The sequence below is a fragment of the Neoarius graeffei genome, chromosome 25 (assembly GCF_027579695.1).
Source record: "Neoarius graeffei isolate fNeoGra1 chromosome 25, fNeoGra1.pri, whole genome shotgun sequence".
NCBI classification, from domain to species: domain Eukaryota; kingdom Metazoa; phylum Chordata; class Actinopteri; order Siluriformes; family Ariidae; genus Neoarius; species Neoarius graeffei.
In genome coordinates, this window is record NC_083593.1 from 27,437,987 (window position 1) to 27,464,193 (window position 26,207).

Consider the following 26,207-nt stretch of genomic DNA (forward strand, 5'->3'; position numbering starts at 1 on the left):
GATGGGAAAGATTGTGTTTGGATGTTCAAATCCATATACAGCATGAAGTTCAGTTCATGAATTTCCGAGAAATGACACTAATCTAAAGCGACAGTGGGTGAGATTTGTGCAAACAAAGCGGGCAGATTTTGTGTCGCCTACTAATAATAAATCTGGTTCATCAAGTGTTCACCACCACCAGAACGACCACATGGGAATTATTGGAGCAAAAAAAAAAAAATTTATTTTATAAATGACATTTGATCTGACATTTAGACAGTTCGTCCATTCCCCTACTATCGCCCACTTCATATTTTCTTTTAGGAATTACACTGAATAAGTGTACATTTTAAAGATTATATTTCTGCATTTATTGAGGTACATGTAAATATTTTGCAGTGGCCAGCTTAGAATAAAAATCTACAAACCAATCTGTGTTTCCAATTCTCTCTGGCTGGTGGTGCGCTATTGATGGTGAGTGGGACTGTCGTGAATTGAGTGAACTGGCAGTTTCTCCTCTTGGGGGCTCGAAAAGATAACATTTACTCCGGAATATCCTTGATAATCATCTGCCCCTTCATCCGACACATAAGAATCCCAGTCACTGTCAGAATTCTCTCCAAAACGTGATTCTATATCGAGATTGGTCTAACCACTGCTGCACACATGAATGAAATTGACACCTAGATTGTTACACGTGTGACGTCATGCGCCCCTTCGGGATCTTCCGGTTCAGTCTTGACAAATTCCACGAAAATCGGCTGATCTTATTGATTTTCCATCAATTTATGGCCTTTTGGATCAGCTATGGTCTGAAAACACATGGTCAATCAACATAATGATTGTTGCTCTGTGCAAGGAAAAAAGTGTGGTTTCGGGACATTAAATTCACTTTAAAGTAGAAAAGGTTGAGAACCCCTGATCTAAAGCAGTGTATATCTAAACCTCGAAGATTAAATTAAATTCTGTCTCAATATTCGCAGCGCTTCAGTATGGAAGGCCTGTCTAACATCTTACAGACAGGGATCAGACAGACATTTGGAAACTCAGGGATGGACAGACAGGTGAGGAAGTATTACAGTGCAATGTAACAGTGTGTGCATTGCAAACATGACAAGATACATGTTATTCTGTTGAAATAAAAGTGTTAGCTATGTTTCTCTCAGTGTATTTATCTACTTTATGTAGTATCTAAACACAGTGATCCCATATGAGAAGAAAGGAGCTGCTCCATCTGTTGAGGAACTTCAAATGCTGACAAAAAGTAAGTGTAAAGGTCATGTGCTTGGTCTTGAACAGTGTGTAGGTACATACAGTGGTGCTTGAAAGTTTGCAAACCCTTTAGAATTTTCTATATTTCTGCATAAATATGACCTAAAACAACATCAGATTTTCACACAAGTCCTAAAAGTAGATAAAGAGAACCCAGTTAAACAAGTGAGAAAGGAGCTGCTACTTGGTCATTTATTTATTGAGGAAAATGATCCAATATTACATATCTGTGAGTGGCAAAAGTATGTGAACCTCTAGGATTAGCAGTTAACTTGAAGGTGAAATTAGAGTCAGGTGTTTTCAATCAATGGGATGACAATCAGGTGTGAGTGGGCACCCTGTTTTATTTAAAGAACAGGGATCTATCAAAGTCTGATCTTCAAAACACATGTTTGTGGAAGTGTATCATGGCACAAACAAAGGAGATTGTTGAGGACCTCAGAAAAAGCGTTGTTGATGCTCATCAGGCTGGAGAAGGTTACAAAACCACCTGTAAAGAGTTTGGCCTCCACCAATCCACAGTCAGACAGATTGTGTACAAATGGAGGAAATTCAAGACCATTCTTACCCTCCCCAGGAGTGGTCGACCAACAAAGATCGCTCCAAGAGCAAGGCATGTAATAGTCGGCGAGGTCACAAAGGACCCCAGGGTAACTTCTAAGCAACTGAAGGTCTCTCTCACATTGGCCAATGTTAATGTTCATGAGCAGGCCCGCCGACAGGGGGGGACAAACGGGTATGTTGTCCCGGGCCCAGGAATGGGGGGGCCCAGAAGTTGCGATTATTTTATTTCATTTCAAAATGTGTTGATTTGGGGGAGAAATGTGCTATATTTGCATTCAATAAATGATTTCTAGATCTTTTGCCTTTATTGTCTTTGAAAAAGGCGTCAAGAACCCCCTACCACCTCTAATGCAAAAATGGTTTGGTCTGACTCTTTGATTAAGGGGAAAAAAACGACATCATTCGATCATAGCGCTTCGACAATCAGCGTGCGTGCCATTTGCCAACATGCACAAGTCAGGAGCACAGAAAAGAAAAGAGAAAAAGGGAGGAAGAAACCAAGAGACTCAGGGGCTCACTGCATAAATATTTTAAAAAAGATTCGGATGATGCAGCAGGTACTAGCAAAGGCAGTGGGGCAGCTGAGCCAGGTAAGACCAGTGTTGGGCACGTTACTTTCAAAAAGTAATTAGTTATAGTTACTAGTTACTTAAAAAGTAACTGAGTTAGTAACGGAGTTACTTTGTCATAAAAGTAACTAATTACCAGGGAAAGTAATTATTCCGTTACATTTTGTTCCCCTTCAAAAAAAAAAATCAAATTAAATTAGTGTAATCATCATAAAAGTGAATGTTAAATGTGTTTAATGACTGAAATGGACACTTAACAGAACCAATTAGTAACGTTATCTACACTATATTAATATTTTTGTGGAACAATGTGAGAAGACATCTATCAAATGTAATATATTTTTGTAGTTATTAAAATTATGTTACTAATTACTGGCCACTGACGAGGACAAACGCTTTGTTCCTCGACATAATGTGCATTGCACGTAAACACTCTTGCCTTTTATTTCAAGTAATGAAAAGTAATGGCTGTATTTCCAATGTGAAAGCGCAGTGCTGGGCTGACCGCTCGCCATCGCTGTGTCTTCCGATTGAAAGAGCACGCAGTAGTGCAGTAGGCGTGGCCTACCTACGTATGTTGTCCAAATCTACTCTGATTGGCTTACTGTGCCGTTGTCTCGTGTCTCCCCGCCCCACACGAAAGCAGAGTAAAGAAAGGCTGAACGAGCAGCGTGCCAGATGAGAACAGCTTTAATAAAGTAACGCATAGTATTTTATTGTAAGTAACGGGAACGGCGTTATAACGATGTAAAAAGTAATTAGTTAGATTACTCGTTACTAAAAAAAGTAACGCCGTTTATTTCTAACGCCGTTATTCCCATCACTGGGTAAGACACAGCCAACTTTTTCCAGCCCCGTAAAGTAACCCCAACCAAGGCACGCGCGGCACGCAATTCATGTTACAAACGAGGGGAGAGCAAGTCACACTGAACACCATATCAAACGCACAGGGCATTGAATCATTTCATAACCACAACGGCTTAATAACATTGTGTTTCATATATCTGATTGAAGCTAAGAATATTCACATTAGCCCGCAATCATATCCCGCCGTTTCTCGAGCGGTGTGTTCTTCTCTGCTTTTCACACTGGACAGTATGCACGCATGCACAACAAAAGTCCGGCGCATTGCATTTCGCATCTGAATAGTTGCAGACTAAGGAAATGTTAAAATGTTAAAACTGTAAAAATGTTGAAATGCTAAAATGAAATGGTTGTTGACCGGTTGAATGGTTTTTGAATACCTGTCATTTAAGGGTTGGAGTGAGTAGAGACTGGGATAAGAGAGGTGGGTGTGTGTGTGGGTTGGCCCGGGGGGTGGGTGGGGGGTGGGGGGTTGGGTTGTTAGGGGGGGCCCATTCAGAGCATTTTGTCCCGGGCCCAGCCAAAGCTGTCAGCGGCCCTGTTCATGAGTCCACCATCAGGAGAGCATTGAACAGTGATGGTGTGCATGGCAGGGTTGCAAGGAGAAAGTCACTGCCCTCCAAAAAGATCATTGCTGCTCGTCTGCAGTTTGCTAAAGATCACGTGGAGAAGCCAGAAGGCTATTGGAAAAATGTTTTGTGGACAGATGAGACCAAAATAGAACTTTTTGGTTTAAATGAGAAGCTTATGTTTGGAGAAAGGAAAACACTGCATTCCAGCATAAGAACCTTATCCCATCTGTGAAACATGATGGTGGTAGTATCATGATTTGGGCCTGTTTTGCTGCATCTGGGCCAGGACGAAGCCATTGATGGAACAATGAATTCTGAATTATACCAGCGAATTCTTAAGGAAAATGTCAGGACATCTATCCATGAACTGAATCTCAAGAGAAGGTGGGTCATGCAGCAAGACGACAACCCTAAGCACTAGGGATGTTAACCGATGACCATTTGACCGATGGTTGACCGAATCAACGTCAACCGGTTAATTTTTTTTTGGTTGTCGGTTAAAAAAAAAAAATCAATCGTTTTGAAGCTGCCGATTTTGGAGCAGAGAACCTGGAATTCTGTGTTGTAAACGCTTGGGGCATGCCATGCGGTGTAAGGACGACAGCTGACAAATCAGAAACACCCATTCAGTCATGTCCCGCCCCAGTTGAAGACAGCTGCCACTCGGCGAAAGAAAAGTCTCAGTGTTGGATTACATTTTACTACGATGTTAACCAGGTACGTAACATCAAGGAAATTCTTGACTATCAAAGAAACAAGAACACGGCGCATGAATGAAGTCGATGGTTGATTAGTCTGGTGAATATTAATGTCAACGTAATAATAATACACAAGATCTGAACTAAAACCTGGTTACTCACTCACTACGTTTACATGCACATCCAAATCAAGCTGCTGTCGGTAATCGAGCTGAAGGTCCCAGCAGGGTGCCAGAGAAATCCAATCCTACATGCAGTGTTTAAATCGAGCTATTGTTATGAGGTGCAGTGTGCACCCGAGCCACAGGTGGCGCTACACGCCCCATTGTGTTGGTACACTTCCGGCTTGTCGTCATGAAGAAGAGCTATTCAAGAGTATAAACAAAGTGACTACAGGCGGAAATTAGCATGCACTGCTATAACCTGGTACAGACATCTGTCCTGACCACAAGGATATTTTAAAAATAAAATAAACTCTAAGAAGAGTGTTTGTATGAACGAACAGAAGTGTTCCTAATAAACTGGGCGGCTAAGGTGAAGTGTCATGCCGACCGAGGCTTTTTTTTTTTTTTCGACACAATTCACAGCTATGCAACAGCTGTACAGATGTATTTGGTGATACAGTAAGTGAGCTAAATTTTAACAGTGCAAACAATGCCACAAAAAGAAAAGATTCATGCCGCTGTCATGCCGACCGAGGCTGTTGTGTTTCCCGCTTGTGGTCTCGTCACTCGTCACTTCCGGAAGGGGCAGTGCTGAAGTAAGTAGTTCGAATACGTAGCTCGATAGGGTTTACATGCACTAAGTAGCTCGGCAGAAATCGCATAAACTAGGTCGTGTAGCTCGATTCCAAGAAATCAAGTTCGGTTCAATTTCAGCCGAATTAAGGTGTATACATGGCATTTTGAAGTTCGATTTCAGTCGAGCAACGGCAGAAATTCGATTTTCTCTATGTGCATGTAAACGTAGTGACTGATGTTACTTAGCATCAGACAGTTGCTATATTAGCTTAGCGGCTAATCAGCTCAGCTCCAGCTATCCCATTCCAAATGGCTGTGCACAATTAGCAGCCATGTAACCGTAATATCAGTAGCTGGAAAACAATTGCAGTATGAGGTCTCTGTGTCTCACTTCGAAGAAAAGTGCCTAGTCCGTAGCAGTATGTAATATCAACACACAGCCTACTGCAGTTAACTGTAAACACCTGGGGCCGTATTGCTAAAACGTCCTATCTTCAATGAAAAGTTAAGATGGGACAAGTGTATGATAGGATTGTTTTCAATAGGCTACTCAATGCAAGCACCGGTAGTGACTGAGCTAAAGCTTGCCGCTTAGAAAATGACGGCAATTTATTGAGAACATGTTCACACTGATATTTTTAATGCCAAGTTGCAACTTAACAAAAGTGCGTGCCCCTTGCTGACATGGCCATTTGTCCTCCGCTCCAGTACAAACCCCTCGACATCAGTGCCGCGTTTGACTAAATGTTTCGCGCTGTAGAAAAGGTAATGTGAGTGGAGGGCAGCGACTGCTCGCGGTTAGATTTAGAATAGAGTCTAATAATTCCAATTCTAGAATTTTAAACTCATAGGTTAACCGACTTTAACCGGCTAATGAGGCTCGGTGGTCGGTCAAGATTTTTTTTAGTTTTCGCCATCCCTACTAAGCTCATAAGTCGTTCTACCAAAGAATGGTTAAAGAAGAATAAAGTTAATGTTTTGGAATGGCCAAGTCAAAGTCCTGACCTTAATCTGATTGAAATGTTGTGAAAGGACCTGAAGCGAGCAGTTCATGTAAGGAAAGCCACCAACATCCCAGAGTTGAAGCTGTTCTGTATGGAGGAATGGGCTAAAATTCCTCCAAGCCGGTGTGCAGGACTGATCAACAGTTACCGGAAATGTTTAGTTGCAGTTATTGCTGCACAAGGGGGTCACACCACATACTGAAAGCAAAGGTTTCAGTAAAAAAGGTTTCAGACGTAAAACTGCAACCGTCATTCCATCCACTCAACTGAGTAAAGAGAAATGACATCCATCATTACTTTGATATGAAGTGTCTTTTAATAAAAAAAAGGAAAAAAAGAAAAAACATCAAATTAGAAGGTGTCTCTGAACGTTTGACTGGTAATGTACAAGGTAGCATACAAGATTTATCTGTCATAGTATCACCATTGACCTTGTCATGCTTCTATTCTTCCTTTCTATCAGTCCTTTATGCCATGAAGGAGGACAGTGAGAAAGTCCCCACCCTGCTAACTGACTACATACTGAAGGGTGAACATCATTCAAACACTTCTTTTTCCTGATACATTTGAGTTCAATGTAATCTCACCTCTGTAGAAATGAAAGAATGTTCAAACTTTCTAATGAATTTGAGCTGTAACTTTATAAAAACAGTCTGATTTCTGTCTTTTCTCCCCTCAGTTCTGTGTCCCACGTAAGCAGCTGTGTGTGCCGTCCTGTCTTTGGAGCTGTGAGGAAGGCTGGAGTCTGCCTCTCTCTCTCTCTCTGCTTCAGTCCCAGCTGCATGAGCTCCTTAACCCTTTCCTCAACAAGGGACCCTTAAACTCTAACCATCCTCCCTTTCGCTTAGCTTAATCCAGTTCATCTCACTGTCCGTCCTGTGTGCGCACATATCCACAAGGCCAGTACAGCAGAGCCCGGTGCTTTCCTATTTTTTTGTATACTTTACAATGGGCCAAAAGCCATATGGAGCATGTTGGGAGGAAACAGATGAATAAGAATCCGTTTCCATCATTGATCAGGTATTCTCTATTCCTCCCTCTCTCTCTTTTTAAAGATAAGCCCTCATGAGGGCGCTCTGTGTTTCTTCTTGTCTGTTCAGAGATGTTCGCAGGTGCATTGAGGGGGATGATTGAGCACATTATTGACTAGTCTGTCCATCTACCACCTTCTGCTTTTTGCTGTTTCTGTATTGTGGCTTCATCTTAGTAGATAGCATGTTTTAGTGTTCGTATTAATGTTAATTTATAGAAAAACACCCAGTGATAACCAGAGGCCACTTATTTTATTTTTTTGACCATGAAGAATTTGTTTGAGAATATTATGGATTTTTTTAAACCACTAATCATGTCAATCATTATCACCAGAGAGTATAGTTTCCACCCTGAGTTCGTGTAATTTAGTGTCATCTATGCCATGATATGATCATATCTTTTATGTATATATTTCTTGTTTATTACGGGACATGGAAGAAAATAAAGCATCACTGAGTCCAAGTCCAAATAAATGTCAAACCCTGTGGAAAAAAAAAGTCGTGTTTTTTTTCTCTTTCATTCTTCAGCCCCTTTCTCTTTGCTGCTTTAACTGAATGCCTGTTTTTCCTATAACAAAAGGAAACTGCAAACAATCTGTATTTTGGAGCTTGTGCAAAACAAACAAAAATCTCAGGCCCTGTCCACACGGCAACGGATTCAGGTGAATCTGATAAAATTATCGTTTCGGCCTGGCGTCCACACGGCACCGGCGTTTTGGGTGCCCCAAAACGAAATCTTTTGAGAACGGGTTCCAGAGTGAAAAAATCTGGCAACGGCGCCGTTGCGAAATCGTCTGGATGAGTAGAACGGATTTGTTTACGATGACGTCACAACCACATGACTGTCAGTGCTTCACGCTGGGTAGAAGTGTAACGAACTCGATGCGAGTTGTCAACAAATCCTATAACTTGGTTCATGAAACGCGCTTACAAAATATTTTCACTGTGAATATTTATTGTGTAATGGTGCAAAGTGAGAGAGTGAGAGAATAGCCCTTAGGGCATAGTCTTTAGTCCAAACACTGTGGAAGCAGGACTAAACCGTGCACCGCCCGTGCGCTTTCCAAAAACAAAAACAATCCCGCCAGCAAACGTAGGAAAAAAAAAGGAGCGATCTCACCTCTTCAGATGTTGGTTTAAGTCCGGCAATACATTCCTCAAAAAGGGCATAGAAGAACAATGTAATCCATCAACGTGTAGCATTCAATTTATTCCGGACCATTAAAGAATTCTGGAGGATATCGGAATGTTGGCGTACCGGCTTCCATCTACCCCCATTCATTCCTCTTTCCGTGTCTTTCATTTTACGCTACTGATTAATAATCAAAACTTTATGTGGCTAATGCTACAGAAGAAGGGGTTTATGCGCATGCGTCGTCTACTTCTATTGTTCTGGTGTCTCCGATGGGACCGTCTTACAGCGCACGTAGTGGTGTGGCATGTGTATTGCATCATTTTTAGCAAGCGTTGCGTTGCCATATGAACCTGAAATTTTACTGATCCGTTGCCCATGTGGATGCGATATTTAAAAAAAAAAAATCTCGTTGCTGTTGTCGTGTGGATGTAGCCTCAGACTCAGTTTTCATTTAATTTAAAATGTCAGTACAAAGTATCTTCGGTTCTATGTACAGAAGATTTCCCATATACATAATAGTTTGAGATATTCTAGAAGACAGTGCATCATGTTAAAAGTCAATATATTCAGTTTGTGCTATGCACATGAAACACTATACGACTGGCAATTAATACACTCACACAAGTGCTGGTTAGATCATCCTTTAAAAAATGCAAAAACATCCTGCAGGAAAAGATATAAAGTACAACTTAGTTTTTTAAAGTGGTTTAAAACATCCATCTATCCATTATCTGTACCCGCTTATCCTGTTCTACAGGGTCACAGGCAAGCTGGAGCCTATCCCAGCTGACTGTGGGCAAGAGGCGGGGTACACCCTGGACAAGTCACCAGGTCATCACAGTGTTGACACAGAGACAAACAACCATTCACACTCACATTCACACCTACGGTCAATTTAGAGCCACCAATTAACCTAACCTGCATGTCTTTGGACTGTGGAGGAAACCGTAACACCCGGAGGAAACCCACGCAGACACGGGGAGAACATGCAAACTCCATACAGAAAGGCTCTCACTGGCCACTGGGCTCGAACCCAGGACCTTCTTGCTGTGAGGCGACAGTGCTAACCACTACAACACCGTACCGCCCCTTGATTTAAAACATTGCAATATAATTATATCATTACAGCATAACTGCAAGTTTAAAAGCACTTCAATTCATTCACAGCAAACAGTATAATTATTACCAACACAGCATTCTGTAAAGATTTCATGAGGAAAATGGGAAAAGGACCACACTATTTTGGCATGTACTGTATATAAAGACCTGCCTTTCTATCCAATTAGATTATTCTAACATTGCTGTTGATTTATTGACACTGTTTGGTTTTTATTATCAGTGCTAGAATATGAAAAAAGGTAAATACAGGTATATTGCATCCCGTGAGCATAGATATTTAATGGGCATATTAATTTAATTGTTGGGGTTGATTTTAATTAAAAAACAACAAAACTATACTATCTATCCTAAAGGACTAGTAGTGTGATTTCTGGTAACCATGCTATCAGAACACACTGCATATTTTTTCCCCTTTTTCTGATATTTACAAATTATGATACAGAAAAAGGGTCATAAGCAACCTCATAAAAATTTCTATGAATTGTAACTATCTTAATAATAAACATTATTATGTAAATATCTATGTAAAGAACACCAATATACCTGCCCATTCATGCAGTTATCCAAACAGCTGGTCCTGTGGCAACAGTGCAATGCTGAAAATCATGCAAATAGTGCTCCTGAGTGGTGCAACAGAAGTGTTCACCTGGTCATTATGAGTTTGTATTTTGATGATGTCACAGCTGGGCAGGAGCAATGGAAGTCAAATCTGGTTCTCCCCATCAGTCACAGTGACACTAGCCAATTGTGGGCATCCATGAGCCCATCTACAGTATGTTCAGCTGGGCGGATAGTGCTTTCCTCCAAGGGTGTTATGCTGCCCTGTGACCCGGCATGAGGAGTTCAAAAAGACTCAGTTGGTTGGCTTCGTGTTTCCCAGAGGAAGAACTCATGCTGTCGTATAATAAGGGAGAGCTGATTGATGGGTGAGAATTGGATGGTGACCAAACTGGGGAAAAAGAAGGGGGAAGGCACCTGTTCTGAGATAACTTCAGTTAATCTTCACATAAATATCAGAATGGGGGAAAATGTGATCTTGGTGACTTTGACTGAGATATTATTGGTTACACAGAATGATGCAAAAAACCAAAACAAACCCCCCATCCACACATCCAGTGAGCAGCAGTTTTGTGAGCAGAAATGCTCTGCTGATGAGAGAGATCAGTGGACAATAAGCAGACTGGTTTGAGTTGATAGGTAGACTATGGCCAAGTTTACATTAGACCGTATCTGTCTCGTTTTCTTCGCGGATGCACTGTCCGTTTACACTAAAATGCCTGGAAACGCTGGGAAACGGGAATCCGCCAGCGTCCACGTATTCAATCCAGATCGTGTCTGGTCCGGTGCTGTGTAAACATTGAGAATACGCGGATATGCGGATACGCTGTGCTGAGTTCTAGCTGGTGTCGTCATTGGACAACGTCACTGTGACATCCACCTTCCTGATTCGCTGGCGTTGGTCATGTGACGCGACTGCTGAAAAACGGCGCGGACTTCCGCCTTGTATCACCTTTCATTGAAGAGTATAAAAGTATGAAAATACTGTAAATACTGATGCAAATACTGCCCATTGTGTAGTTATGATTGTCTTTAGGCTTGCCATCCTTCCACTTGCAAGTGGTAAGTGATATACACTGAGATCACACACACAGTGGCTCAGTCCCGAATCACTGCTCATGCGCTATACTCGCGCGCTCTGTGAGCTGCGCAGGGCCGGAGTGTGCACCCTCCAGAGGGCACTCGCTCTTCAGGGCGGAGTGATTTGGAGCGCAGGATGCCTGCGGAGCCGAGCGTATCCGTGTATTGGCGTTGCTGTGTGCACGCGAATTGTGTATTGGTGTTGCTGTGTGCACGCTAATCGTTTTAAAAACGTTAATCTGATGATCCGCTGATACGGTCTAATGTAAACCCCACCTATGATAACTCAAGTAAGTACTCAACCATGGTGAACAGAAAAGCATCAACATGCGGAGCCATGGGCTGATGGGCCATAACTGTAGGTTCTTCAATGCATCAGGTTCCATTCCTTTCAGCCAAGAGCAGGAATCTGGGGTTGGTCTTTTTCCAATCTTCAACTGCCCAGTTTTGTGGCATATGAGCGTATAATGCAAAAATATAATGGTTTTGATGTACATATTTAGTGTAGATAAAAAAATACTGTCTTCTCTATGGATCCCCTGCTCCTGGCCTGCCTCAAGTTATAATTATTCCCCAAAATAACCAATCAAAACATTTTATTGGTTTAATATACCACTCAGTCTTTTGAATTAATTCATGTGTGGAAAAGACCACCAAAGTTGCAAAGAAACAAATATTTAAAGTTTCAGGTAGAATAGAGTTTCTAATCTATTATCTGCATATTATACATCATTACTACTATATCTGTTTGGAAATAAAGGGCAAAATAACTACAGTAATACTTGTATATGGAGCACTTGCATGTGACGTCACAGCTGATCCAGATTGTGACAGACGCCATCTTGTCGGTCAAACGCCATATTTCCGCCTTCTACTTCTGGTTCTACTTCTACCTTTTCCTCTGGAAAACCCTACTATATACAATTCTACTACAACGGCTGCGGCTACAAGCTCTCCCTACCTGTGCACGTTTTTTATGTTTTTTGTGTGTATTTTTGCGTGTTGTTCGTCTGTACCGGACTTCAATATCCACTACAACCGTATGGACTTACTGGACATTGGTTTCCAGCAGAAAATGACAGTTTGTAGCGATTTCCATCACATGCACAACATTCCGGACGAGATAGCGAGACCAGCGGGGTCTCCGTGGATTGTTATCGGAAGCAAAGCGAAGGAGGCGGCGTCAGGAGAGGAAGCAAAAGCGAGGCTGCAGAGCCGGTGTTCTGTAAAGTTATCCTACCTCTTGGATTTGTCCTACCAAGTCTACTGCGCATGCGCGAAATCCAGGAGGGTACACCGGCCTGTTGACTAAGCTCAGAAAACAGCCACTCAAACCTCCACTGCTAAGCCTCTACCTCTCCAACGCCAGATCCATGGTAAACAAGACGGACCATTTGGAATTACAGCTGGAATTACCTTATTCTATTCTATAATCGGCTGGTCAGTGCTATACTCAATACTTAAGTGACTTACCCGTCCAATGAGGATTGTTATTTTCTTGTTTACAAGATGCCACATCTGAGGGGGGTTGACAAATCCTGAATTTCTGTAAAGATAACTGTCCAGAGATTTATAAGCACGCAGTGCTTCACCACTGAACAGCGAGGGAAAGTTAATGAGGTAATTATACACGTCCGGGTATTCCGCTGGCAGTTCCATATCCACTGACATGGTCGTGAAAACTACGTCTGGTAAGCCATAAGGGTCACTAATCTGTAGGTCGTTTATTTTAGACATATATCTAGTTATCTGTTCATTAGAAAAATGAGCCGTGTAGTCCGTCGGTTGAAATTGATCCATTCTGTACACGAGTGCAACAGTATTCAGCTGTGTTTTTTACCGACAAGATGGCGGCTGTGTACTTTCCGGTCACGTGACTGCAAGATCTCTATACAAACTGCAACAGTCTATACTGAAAAACACGACAACAGCTACATTTCTAAAATTGTACTTGGGATGGGTTTTTTTCCCCTGTATTTTGCCACAGTATACTTACATTTCTCTCCACTTAATCCAAAAACAGCCAGTTCAGTGCTTTTATTTTCCTCTGGTTTTGTTGATTAGTTATGTACAAGTACATTTTAAGGTTAATATAAAAAGATTTTACATAAAACATGTAATGTGTATTAGACCTAAATTTCTATCTAGATGTTTTAACATATTTAAGACACAAATGAAAGAAGTCATTCTAGCTAACAGTGAGTAATGTGTGTATGTCAGTCACGTCACAGCAAGAGCAGACTTTCTGTAACTTTCCTGAAAAACATTGTAAAAACGATAGTGAATGCATGAAATAATAGAACTGATGTAATTAAAACAGTGGTTTTATGTCTATATATAAAACATAAAGTCAATTCTGCAAATAAGATAGCATTATACTGCATATTTTCAGGACAGTCAGTGAAAAAACTATCAAACAACCTCCATATTCAGTCATTTCCAGTGTGAGTTCCAGCAGGGGATGCTCTAAACAGCCAAAGCATTTCAGCCCTAAACGAGAGAACCAGCTTGATTCTGTGCAGGAACCATAATGGGCACGCCTCCCATGCGGGAGAGGTTGGCGGCGCTCACTCCACTTGGGGCAGGAACATAGTGTGAGGTTGGAGACTGAAGAACTTCAGTCCTAGGTAGGGAGCCTCCGTTAGGGCTGGCAGGTGCTGGAGGATTGCGTGGCACTGTGGTGTTGGTGTTGTAGCCAGGCAGAGCATGTTCCGGGGTGTTGGAGATGCCTGTGGGTTGGGGCCGATAGCTTGTGCTGCCTGTAATGATGGAGGCTGTGTCGGAAGTGGGCTGTGTGACAGGGTAATGATGGTGGTGGTCATGTGTGTCTTGAGGAAGAGGGCTGGAGCGGACAGATGACAGCGTGCCATTTTTAGGGAAAATGTCTGAACCTGTGCCACTCTTTGCCCATGACATACGTTTAGGGGCCTGAGCATCCTCCCTGTTTAAGACACATGGTTAAATAAGTGTTTCAGTTTACTTAGAATCACATTCAGACAGAATGATAACGACAAGCTGAAATATTAGCCTTTGATACCACAGCATACACTACAAATTCAAACTTTATGTTCAAAAAGAATAATAGGTAACTGGTAGGATACACTTTACCTTCAGTAATGTAATTCAATTCAATTTTATTCATATGGCGCATTTAACAATAGAGCCTAGCACATGTAGCTTTACAGAAAACCAAATCCCTAATGAGCAAGCGAGGCGATTTGAGGAAGAAACTTGAAGAACCAGACTCAGAAGAGAACCCTTCCTCTTCCGGTTGACACCAGTTAGTGGGATCATAAATCGTTACTCTTCTAAAACTATACTATGAATTCAAACAGTGCTTGAAAAGTGTTGTGGGTGGTAAAAGAGAACAACTGGACTTGTTTGAAGATTCTTGAAAACGTTTCACCTCTCATCCAAAAGGCTGAGTTCTGTCTGACTAAGAGGCTGTCCACACAGCAACGGATTCAGGTGAATCTGATAAAATTGTTTATCGTTTCGGCCTGGTGTCCACATGGCACCGGCGTTTTGGGTGCCCCAAAACGAGAACGGGTTCCAGAGTGGAAAAATCTGGCAACGGCGCTGTTGCGAAGTCGTCTGGATGAGTAGAACGGATTTGTTTACGATGACGTCACAACCACATGATTAGAACAAGCAGCACTCTTGCTGCTTTGTATGAACCACTGCATTGCATTCACTTTTGTATACAGCTTTTCTTTTAAATAAACAAGTAACTGAACCATTTCTTGAATTTCTTTTTTTTTATTGGATAAGACTGCTTTTCAAAATGTTCACACACAATATAGAAAGTTATATAAATTATACAAAAATGCTTTTCAAAATGTTCACACACAATAAGAAAATTAAATTATATAAAACTATGCACACTAATAAAACTAATTTGTATACACAGAAGACACGATTTCCTCGCGTAGTCGCAGCCATCTTCTTCTTGTTGTTGTGTGCTTGTTCCTGTGAGTGCTTCACGCCGGGTAGAAGAAGGGGTTTATGCGCATGCGTCCTACTTCTTCTATTGTTCTGGTGTCTCCGATGAGACCGTCTTACAGCGCACGTAGAGGTGTGGCATGTGTATTGCATCGTTTTCAGCAAGCGTTGCGTTGCCATATGTACCTGATATTTTACTGATCTGTTGCCCATGTGGACGCGATATTTTTTTTTAAATAAAATCTCGTTGCCGTTGTTGTGTGGATGTAGCCTAATAGACTAATATCAGCCACCTACAATGCAGTCCTTGGCACACTTCCCAGACAACTGAATGCACACCAAAACCCAGCTGTTTTCAGTGACTCACAGGAGGACAGACAGAACCAACGATCCTTTGATCACCCCAACAACTCTCTAGGCCAGCGGTTCCCAAAGTGTGGGGGGCGCGCGAGCTGCCACTAGGGGGTGCGCAAGATAAAAAATGTAATGGTGATTTTTAACTCTTCTACACCGTAACGGTTCTGCAGTAGTTTGTGGCTTCATTCATTCATTGACACATTCGTGATGCTCAACTGGTTGAAATCGGCAAAACTAAATGCACCACCACAAATCAGGGATGAAGGAGGAGAAACCCCAACAGATAGGGAGGAATCCACCCACCGTCTGTCTCTCTCTCGCTGCAGACTGAGCCGCCAGCGCTGCACTTCACAATCAGATGGATCCTCTTCTTTATCTGTTCCTGATATGCTCCTTAATTGTTGTATCTCTTTAAAATGCATATGTTCATAATTATCATTGCTATTTTTACTGTTATTATATGTTAACTTTTTTGCAAATTAAATTCATTCTCAATTCATTTTCATAACCTTAATGACAGGGTTGTGTTGCTAGTGTTTTAAACACGGATGAAAATCATATATTTTCCCCATATCTGGCTGGTAGACTACATGCCTCGATGTGATCTCCCTTTGTAATGAATTTGCGCATTTACCGTGTTGCAACGTTTTAAAACTGTTACATTTCAATCAAATTCTATCTAATTCAAATACGAGAGCATATGTTAATGTGATTCGATGTTCTCATTCGAGCACGATGTGCTGCCTTTGTAAGGTGTTTTTTTTTTCACTTTTGTGGTTTCCTGCAGGTGTGGCAAACGATGTTTGTTATCATTTTAGCACGATTAAAGATGCTGCCTTTATAAGAAAGCGTGTGTTTTTTGAAACTGGACACAGCCACAAAAAAATACACAAGTTAATCAAAGGAATTTTAATTTTGAACTGGTTCACCATTTTGACAATACGTCAAGTCCGCGGGAAAACACTGGGAGTGACACCACTGGAGTGAAATATCGGGAAATATGTCACTCAGATCCATGATGCATTTCGTATGAAAAATACAAATTTTTCAAAAAGAGAAGATAAACTTCATATCTCCAAGCCAACATATGATGTTCTTTTAATTATATAGACACATTCACAAACAAAAAGTACCCAAATTTATCAAAATAATTCATCGATTTCCTCATGAGTGACATATAGAGATTTATGTCACTGTTTTGGTTCTCCATGTCCTGGATATAGCTCGTTTGAAAAATACCAGTAGCATATTTCCCACTAAAACACTCGTGTCCATATAATATAAGGTGGTATAAAAAGTAGCAGTGAATCTTACTTAATATCATTGGCCAGATCTTCCTCTGCGTCCTTCCTTCTCCATGTCCACAAGAAAATGATTACAAGGATAATGAGGATGAGGCCCACCACTGCACCCACCGTGGCACCAGCTATCACCCCAGCTTTATTTGCTAGTCAGCAGGAACAATACATATGGTATACTGTGTAAGTGACATTTCCGTCAAATAGGTTTTTTAAAGCATTTTTTAAAAGTTTGACTGAGTGCAAATGTACAAATGAAAATGAGACAATGAGTACAAATGGAGGAGCAAAAATGTAATTCAATAAAGGAAAAGATTTTTTCAAATAAATAATGATGCACTAAGTGTATGTTCTGCTCTTTCCATAACTATGCTTGATTTGCTCTTTGCTTACTTATGTCACCATGTTACTCTTTTTACAAATATTCACATAATAATAGTTCATGGGAATGTGGAATGAGTTGCATTTTGTTGCTTTAACGGATTGGTGGAATTTTTAAAAAGTGGAAAATTTAAAGAGACATGCCTATAGAAACAATTATAAATAATTGCAAAAATTTGTCTGAATGTTTTCTAATTGAACAAAATTCTATCCGTGCATTTAACTGTGTCTGTAAGTATCTGCTTTTTTGTTATCTGCCACTATTGTTTTGTTTGATGAGAAAGTAAAATGTACAGGACAACATAAAATATGACATTTAAACAGTCAGACAGTAAGACTTACAGGTGGTGACTTCCAAGTTGATGTAACACTTGGCCTCTCCTGCAGAGTTGGAGGCTGTGCACTCATACTTCCCTGACATATTCCTACTCAGGTTATTCAGCTTTAGTGTGCCTGTAACTTCATCTGGAAGGGAACATACATTCATGCAATTTTGAGAGGATATTTCCACTTTGTACATGCTAGGTAAACTGAGTGCATTATATTTTGTCAAATGAATCATGACAGAACAAACTGGTCTGCTGGTATTCAATGATATAGCAAGCCATGATGCTCTCATCTGTATGAAGATCTTACTGAGCATGGGGGAGAAGAAGAACGCAGAGGTTGGGCTGGTTTTGGACCACTTGTATTTGGGTACAGGTTTGCCAGAGCTGGAGGCACAGGTGAGTGTGACGTTAGCTTTGACTTCTGGCTTTCCTTGCAGCTTACAAATGGGCATGGCAGGAGGAACTGCAAGATACAGGGAGACAAATGATAACACTAAGATCACTAAGATAAAAATAGAATTTGAGCACTGAATCATCAGAAAAATTGTATACATTATATATATATATACACACACACACAGAAACATCTCATTATCTCTAGCCGCTTTATCCTGTTCTACAGGGTCGCAGGCAAGCTGGAGCCTATCCCAGCTGACTACAGGCGAAAGGCGGGGTACACCCTGGACAAGTCGCCAGGTCATCACAGGGCCAACACATAGACAACCATTTACATTCACACCTACGGTCAATTTAGAGTCACCAGTTAACCTAACCTGCATGTCTTTGGGGGAAACCGGAGCACCTGGAGGAAACCCACGCGGATACGGCAAGAAGATGCAAACTCCGCACAGAAAGGCCCTAGCCGGCCACGGGGCTCGAACCCGGACCTTCTTGCTGTGAGGCGACAGCGCTAACCACTACACCACCGTGCCGCCCTGGAAAAATTTAAAATATAAGGGTTCATTTCATGGCTTCTGGTGATATCTAGACTTGATTTTTACCAGTTCAATATGTTGGGGAAAAGGCTATATTTTACTTATAATTTTACTGAATTCCCACCCTTAAAACAGAAAAAAAACTAAAGTCAATACAATACCCACTTTTATCTCACAAGCAGTGTACTGTTCCAAAGGAGACTACAGTTTATTTCACATCAAACAAAGTGAATGGTGATGCAACATGGCACGAGATGTTCAAAATTCTGATCATTAAATTTTGGCAATAGTGCAGATGACTAAATACATAATACTCAAGACTGAAGTGAACAATAAACAATGAAAATAGGTACCCTATGGGTACATGTGGCTACTGCTTATAAATAAAGTTTTTTCTAATACCATGTCCATACAGTAAATATAGCATATATATTTACTCTATGGGGCAGTAGCCACAAAAATGAAGCATAATCCAAAAATGAACAATTTAAAAATCACATTAGTAAAATGTAAGTAAAATACCAAGTGTCTGTACTTTATATTATTCTACTCTTACCTCTTACAATTTTCAAAACTGAAACCTCCGAACCGAGGCTGACATACATGCGCTGTCGCCATGACCGAAACTCTTATTTCCTGGAAAAGGCCCAGTGCTAGAGCTCAGTGGTCTAGATTGCTGGGTGTCAGTCACGTGACTTTTCTTAGCGGTTTTACCAGAAGTGAAATAGCTGGTGGTCTAAACGGCCACCGTAGTGCAAACAACTAGTGATAACTTATCAGAGTATGCTCATACTCTAGAAGCCACTGCTTGCTATAGATATATTCAGAAGATTGCTATGTGCAATGGAATCGACCCCTACAGTCTGGGAAAGAAGGATTTGTCATACGATCTCGAAAACTACCCTTCAGTCGAGTTCCCCGACATCTTGAACCATCTGGTATTGCAGACATCCTTCTACACTGCAAAACAGATGAAAGTGTGGAAGAGTATGGAGGCTTACAACTTTTTTGTATTTGTCTGGGTAAAGGACCTTGATATCAAGTTGCTGCCAAATGATTCCTGTATTGTTTTTGCCCATGTAAGTTTTTTTTAAGCTTTTCGTTCACGTTTTTACAATAAAGCGCTGCAAGTTGAAATGTAAACAAACAACACTTCGCTTGATTCTCACTTGTGTTCATTCTTATCTCTCAGGTAAATAATTCACAAAGTTCATCAGAAACCCCTTTAAAGACCTGGATCTTATTTAAACAAGACGGAGAAGTGACCGTGGCGCATTGTAACTGTATGGCTGGGTAAGAATTTTGTTGCAACCTTCATACATATGAACTTTGTGAGGAGTAAACAAAGAAACAGCTGGGGACTTTAGCGCTTCGTGACTAAAAAAGTACCATAAAATAACGACACAGCAAGAAAAGTACTTGGAAAACACTAAGGACATAGCTGAGAGGGATCTACAAACCTTTCACGAAATGATCACTGCAAACTCGAGCATGCTTCGACTCGGCTCCCTTCAATTTCAGTAAGAAATAGTCAAAAACAAAAGCCACCTTTCTCGATGTCTTTTTGTGAAATCCTGTGTTCGTTCACCCTTTTTTTAATAAAAAACCCTGAAGAACCCTGAAGAAACTTTTATCAGTTTCACGGTTTGATCGATTTGAACAACCTAAGACAATGCAAGTGTATGGTATTTTTCATGCGAGCATCGCACCTTCTCCATACAAATGCTTTGTCGACTGAGCTTTGGTAGACCACCAGCTAAAGTTCTGAATAACTAATGAGGTGGATGTGACATCATGTGAAACCCAGCAATACTCTTTTTGACAACTTCCAGTAACAACTCGGAAGTGCGTCACATCTACATCACACATGGGACCACTGCCAGAAGAAGGCAAGGAAAGGAGGACAACCTGGAGTATATTTTAAAATACGAATGCACTTTCCCTCAGTAATAAGCATAAACATGTCTCAAAGCAATTTCTTTAGTCTAGTCCATTTATTTTGAATGGTGAACTGAATTATATACACTCACCGGCCATTTTAATTGGAACACGTGTATGCGCATGCGCAGTGCGTGATTGTTACACTCTTACATTCTTACAGCATGATGACATAGTGGCTACCACCTCTATATGAGGCAGTAGCCACAATAAAATGAAAAAAAAAAAATCAGATAACCTGGTATTTGGCAAAATTTGGTCAGCAACTTGCAGCGAACTAGCCGTCGCGGTCTCACAACTATGGTCTGCCACTGTTACTGAGTTGTTTTCCACAGTTTACTTTGTGAAAAACTCAGTAATTAAGCTGCAACCCGTCTGTGTTTTGCTCACTCTTGAAGGCTCCGCCATTTTTGCACAAGTTACTGATGAATATTAATTGCGCATCACTCGTCCAATCAACGCGGGATACTGCACACACTCAGCCAATCAGCATGGAATACCCTTCTCTGATATCAGCTGTGAGCTTGGGTCATGGTCCATGGGCTTGTATGGACCGTATTGATTACCTGCTCAAAGGCTACAAGACACATGCATGTTGATTCTAGCTTTACACTGTAGGCAGGGATGGCACTAGGATTTTTCTTTCTGGGTCCCGGGACCCACATGACTGGCCAAATTGGGGTCCCTGACATTTTTTGTTGGTCATAAATAAATAAATAAATAAATATAGAGAGAGATACAGTCGCAGTGTGCGGCCATGATCTTGCCATTTTTTCCAATGACAATCCACGGAGTTAAAGGCATTCTTTGTGAGTGTTTTACCTGAAATAAAATACAGAGAACTTTCAGTGATGTCACAGATTTTTGTTTCTCACGCAGCATCTGCCATACTGCCGGGTAAACAAAGAAACAGCTGCGACAGTTAATAATGAAAATTGAGATAAGTGTAGTCAGTACAATCTCTCTGAAACTATTACAAATTTATTTTATACCAGCAGATCGCATTACATTCAAAAGCTGAAACATGCAGGCATCACAGATCCACATAATTTACCCACAAATGTGTCTATTTATTTATTCTGCACACTGTTCTGTCTCTGTGTGTGTGTGTATGTGTGCGCGAGCACATTCACCACTTCAGATGGGTTAATTGCAGAGGAGCAATTTCGTTCTGCTTGAGTTTATATTCAACAAAAATAAAAAATAAAGGCTTGTTCTTCTTAATTTGCCCACAAATTTATTTATACTACTTGAAAGTGTTCAGCAAACCAGCTACTGGATTTGGGATACTATAACATCCTGAACTATTTAGTATTTGGGACTTCTAAATGCACTGAAGATGCTATAAAGCCTTACAAAAGTACAGATGTTGACTGATATTTCCAGGCAAGTTTTGTGCCAGAATGTTATGGGAAATTCCAGATAAAGAAAAATACCTTATTATGACAAAGGTAAGCTCAAATGTGGACTTATACCAGCAATAAACAAGCCAGGGCCAAGAACTTGCATATTTTATGGTGTTTAGCCTCATCTACATTATCAGTACATAGCAAACTTGCTGCTAGTTGAGCCAAGCAATAGGTCTAATAAATAAATAAATAAATAAATAAATAAATAAATAAATAAGTGTGTGTGTGTGTGTGTGTACTGTATATGTACAGTGCCTTCAGAAGCATTGCTGTAACTCCAGTAGGAGCTCTAGACAAGCTTCACAAGTGGAAGTGGTTCTCTTCCTTGGACTCACCCATCACATCAAGTGTCAGCTCCTTTGGACTTTCAACACTCCCAGGAAGTACAATCTGGCACATATATAGTCCCGAATCTGATTCAACCGTGCTATTGATATAGATTGACAGATTGTTATTGGGCATTTGATTGACAAAGCCCACTCTGTCTTTATACTCAGGGCTGTGGATAACCCCATTTGTATAAGAAATGACCTACAGAGAGAGAAAGTGAGACGAGAGAGAGGCAAACAAAAAAAGATAAAATAAGTGATAATAAAATCTACACAATTCATAAAATGCTGTCATTTTTCTGTTATAACCCCTTCGGACATTATGTGTACAATTGTACACATGAAGTTCTATAGCATTATTCCTTGTGTCTGAAGGGGATAATTTCTGTGCTTTTTCCACATCAACCCAAGGTACATCAAATGTCATGATTTAAAGGCTGATGATTACATGGTGTCAAAATTAATATTATTGATATTAACACATCCATTTTAAATATGCATCAAAGATTTGAAAATCCCCATATCCATCATTCCTTGCTGATTTTATTTTCTTCCTTTCAGTTGGTCACTCCATACAGTGCCTACTACAATTATTGGCACCATGGAGGGCACTGTAAGTCCAAAATGATGCATCACTTTCTTCATGACCAAAAAAAAAAAAAAAGTTACCCACTATTTTGGGCTGTTTCAAGTAGTTCCAGATGACAGTGGCTGCACTGAGGTCACTTCCTGTGTATAAGGCCTGAAGGACTACTGTCTGCCCCTGAATCACCACCACATTTGTCTGGGGTAACTGAAGCTGGGCCAGAAGACCTAAAAAAAGAGATAGGAATAATGAGACATGGAGATTGAGGCACAGAGAGACAGAGAATGTCTTTTTACAGAAACCTTTCAAAAACGGTTGGGCTGCAGCACAATGTATAATATTGACGACAGACATACACTGATAGTGTAATAGCAATGGTAATGGTTAGGAATGTTACATGTAAAGATGATGAAGTACAGATACATTGAAAAGAGATTTTCCACTTTAATAACCATTAAAAGTGTATTTCAGAGACATTTATAAGCATTTATAACACACCCGGTTAAAGTGTAATGATTCTTACAAAATCAAAGATATACCTCGATTGATATTCAGAAGTTAAATAAGCTAAATAAGCCTTAACATTAAAAATTCCAAAATATATTCACTTCCAATCATAAATCTACAAGCTACTTTCACATAAATATGCCCATGTCTACCTGCACATTCAATATTTACAGGATTATGTTCATGGGGCAGCTATGGCATCAATCCATGACTGAAGTACTCTTGAGCAAGGCACCTAAACCCCCAACTGTTCCCCAGGCACTGGGTATGTGTGTGCTTGTTGTACATCACTCTGGATAGGAGTGTTTGCTAAATGCCTGTTATGTAATGTAACAATCTGTGGAAATAATGTTTGCAAAAATCACAATATTATCTTATTATAATATTATTATCTTATTATAATACACAGAATTAATTAGCTGTAAGAATAGATGGTCATTTTATGTTCTCCATTATTTGTTATGCATTTTCTGTGAAATAACAAACACCAAAATATGTAGACAATGCTGTGGCCATCTTCCATAATGTGCATTAAAAATAAGGTATTGTATTATACATCAATCACCTCATGAGGGCAGCAAATAGTCAACACAGCTTTCCTGGCATCATAAGCTCACAATGCTTTCCTGTGACTTTATTGCGAATGTATTTAAGATAACAATCAGCATAGGGACAAGTAGACTTTCAAGTAGATTTTTGTGTGTAGAGAGGTGTGAGTATACATGAGTGCGTATAGATTGTATGTCTGAACACTTAGTGCCAGAACAGACAAAAAGAAAAAACGAGAGAAAAAGTTCTAAATATGTGTAACATAAGCTCATGCAAAATGATGAACCTCTTTTATTCTCTCTTCAGACCTGCCTGATCCATCCTGATGCCCTACGTCTGGCTGGAGTCTCATCACTTCACTCCTGTGCAGGACAGCCCCATACCGGCAGTCGAAAGATACACTTAGAAGATGGCTCTGGACACTTAGTTTTGCTATGATGGCTATAATTATGACGATAGTTGCCATGATAACTTTTGGACTACAGTTGTCATGAACAGTTTTGTACTCAAGTCTCCATCAGTGAACAGCTGGTAACTTAAACAAAATAGACTTTGTGCTAAAACTATAATGAATTTCCTGGTTACACAGTTGTATTTTGTGACTATGTAGGACAGTTACAGAAGCAAGTTATTTATAATCATGCTATCTATTGTCACCCAAATGAGGCTGGATTCCCTTTTAAGTCTAGTTCTTCTCGAGGTTTCTTCCTCATGTCGTCCGAGGGAGTTTTTCCTTGCCACCATTGCCACAGGCTTGCTCATCAGGGACAAACAAATAAATTTATTAGGGATAACATTAGCTCATATGTTTAAAGGCTTTATTTTTCTGTAACGCTGCTTTGCAACAATGTCTGTTGTTAAAAGTGTGATACAAATAAACTGACTTGACTGGACTCTCTATTGCATGTCTTAGAGATCACCACTTGATTTGAGACACCTCAAGCAAACATACATTCACATTATAGTAATGCTGGGTCCGACAGCCTCAATTCTTCAAGGAATACAGTTCACAAAGTGTTGGACACATTCCTTTGAAATTCTGGTCCATATCGACATGACTGCATCACATAAATGAGTGAAAGCTTATGTGGTCTTCTTCTGTTGGCATTAATCACTAATCATTTTTATTTTTTCTACAAATAATTTTCCAGTATCCTCTTCATTTTTTATTCTACTTTCACTTTCGCTTTCTCCAGGCTTTTTTTTGGAAGAATGCTAAGACCGGAAGCTTTCTTTTTTCTCTTCTTGCCTAAGGACCACAAGCGGAGGCCATCCACATCAGATCTGCTTTAATATCAACAGATCTTCAATTAAGGTACGTGAATCCTTTCATCATGGCACACCTTCAGCTTCTTCAGTGTGCTGAGTGCAGGATGTTTAGTCATTCTTCCTCCGTCGCTAGTGATAGCTTTATTTGTGATAAGTGCAGATTAGTTAGCTCTCTGACGGAGAAGATTGCAGTTCTAGAAGTGCATATATCCAGGCTTTAGAGAAGGCCAGTGAGAATGAGAACAGTGTAGTTTCTGTAGGAAAAAGTCTGGATGCCCTAGGTGGAGTTAGTAATCCCCCAACTCTGGCATTAGAGCCCTTACAGCAGGGCGAATGGGTGACAACTCGGCGGCATAAGCGTAGAGCCAAAGTTACCGCTGAGGCCCGCCCATGGGAGCACCACTCCTCTCCACTTCATGTGTCAAACAGGTTTGCTCTCCTTAGTGATGATTAGCCTGAAAGAGCTCTGGTTATAGGGGACTCTATCATACGGCATGTGAAATTAGCTAGGCCTTTAGGAGCACCATCAGCTTTACTCAGGTGTATTAGCCAGACATAGCAGGTAATCTTAGGGTTCTCAAAGATAGTTATCCATGCAGGAGCTAATGTATGCCTTCGTCAGTCTGAGGTTACAAAGAGTAACTTTATAGAGGTGTTTAAATTAGCAAAGGCGATGCCCGATACTGTAGTATGCTCTGGCCCCATCCCGTCCCAATGTGGCGTGGCGATATAGCTTACAGCAGGTTATGGTCACTTACAGCAGAAGGTCAGCATCTCGATCTCAGGATTGACATGTAACTCAGAGAGACAGATTTTTTTTTTTTGGGGGGGGGAAGAGAGAGAGAGAGAGAGAGAGAGAGAGAGAACACAGGTTGTTAGGTATGCCCAATGTCACCTGAATAAGTAGGAACAGTATACACATTGCATTGAGTACAAGCATGGACTCCGGCAACGAACGATGACAGCATAACTAAAAGGGGAGAGCCAGAAGGTAACACAGGCATGAGAGCGCCCCAGGACATAAAGCAGCCAGCCACTACACCGTCAACAAACTCGAATGAGCAAGCGAGTGGGGGACTGACAGCATCCATACATCCCAGTTTACCAAAACACTCTATGTCTGAGGACCCTCCAGATCTACACCTTTACCTCATAAACACCGTTAACAAAAGGCTTGACTAAACAAATACGTT

At 40.7% G+C, this 26,207-nt stretch overlaps 2 protein-coding genes across 2 annotated transcripts in view; one reads left to right on the forward strand and one right to left on the reverse strand.

The window, feature by feature from the left end:
* The window catches only part of fez1 (fasciculation and elongation protein zeta 1 (zygin I)), a 42,513-nt gene extending 34,739 nt beyond the window's left edge, over window positions 1-7,774 (forward strand). Inside the window, exons 7-10 of the mRNA XM_060908392.1 lie at window positions 963-1,043; window positions 1,168-1,243; window positions 6,726-6,791; window positions 6,942-7,774. Of these exons, the coding sequence (XP_060764375.1) occupies window positions 963-1,043; window positions 1,168-1,243; window positions 6,726-6,791; window positions 6,942-6,958 (240 nt within the window). The 3' untranslated portion in view covers window positions 6,959-7,774. The remainder of the gene's footprint in view (window positions 1-962; window positions 1,044-1,167; window positions 1,244-6,725; window positions 6,792-6,941) is intronic.
* Window positions 7,775-13,207: 5,433 nt separating this feature from the next.
* The window catches only part of esama (endothelial cell adhesion molecule a), a 142,506-nt gene continuing 129,506 nt past the window's right edge, over window positions 13,208-26,207 (reverse strand). Inside the window, exons 3-8 of the mRNA XM_060908214.1 lie at window positions 22,777-22,916; window positions 22,110-22,305; window positions 17,800-17,955; window positions 17,506-17,628; window positions 16,799-16,931; window positions 13,208-14,126 (exon numbers count right to left, since the gene is read on the reverse strand). Of these exons, the coding sequence (XP_060764197.1) occupies window positions 13,676-14,126; window positions 16,799-16,931; window positions 17,506-17,628; window positions 17,800-17,955; window positions 22,110-22,305; window positions 22,777-22,916 (1,199 nt within the window). The 3' untranslated portion in view covers window positions 13,208-13,675. The remainder of the gene's footprint in view (window positions 14,127-16,798; window positions 16,932-17,505; window positions 17,629-17,799; window positions 17,956-22,109; window positions 22,306-22,776; window positions 22,917-26,207) is intronic.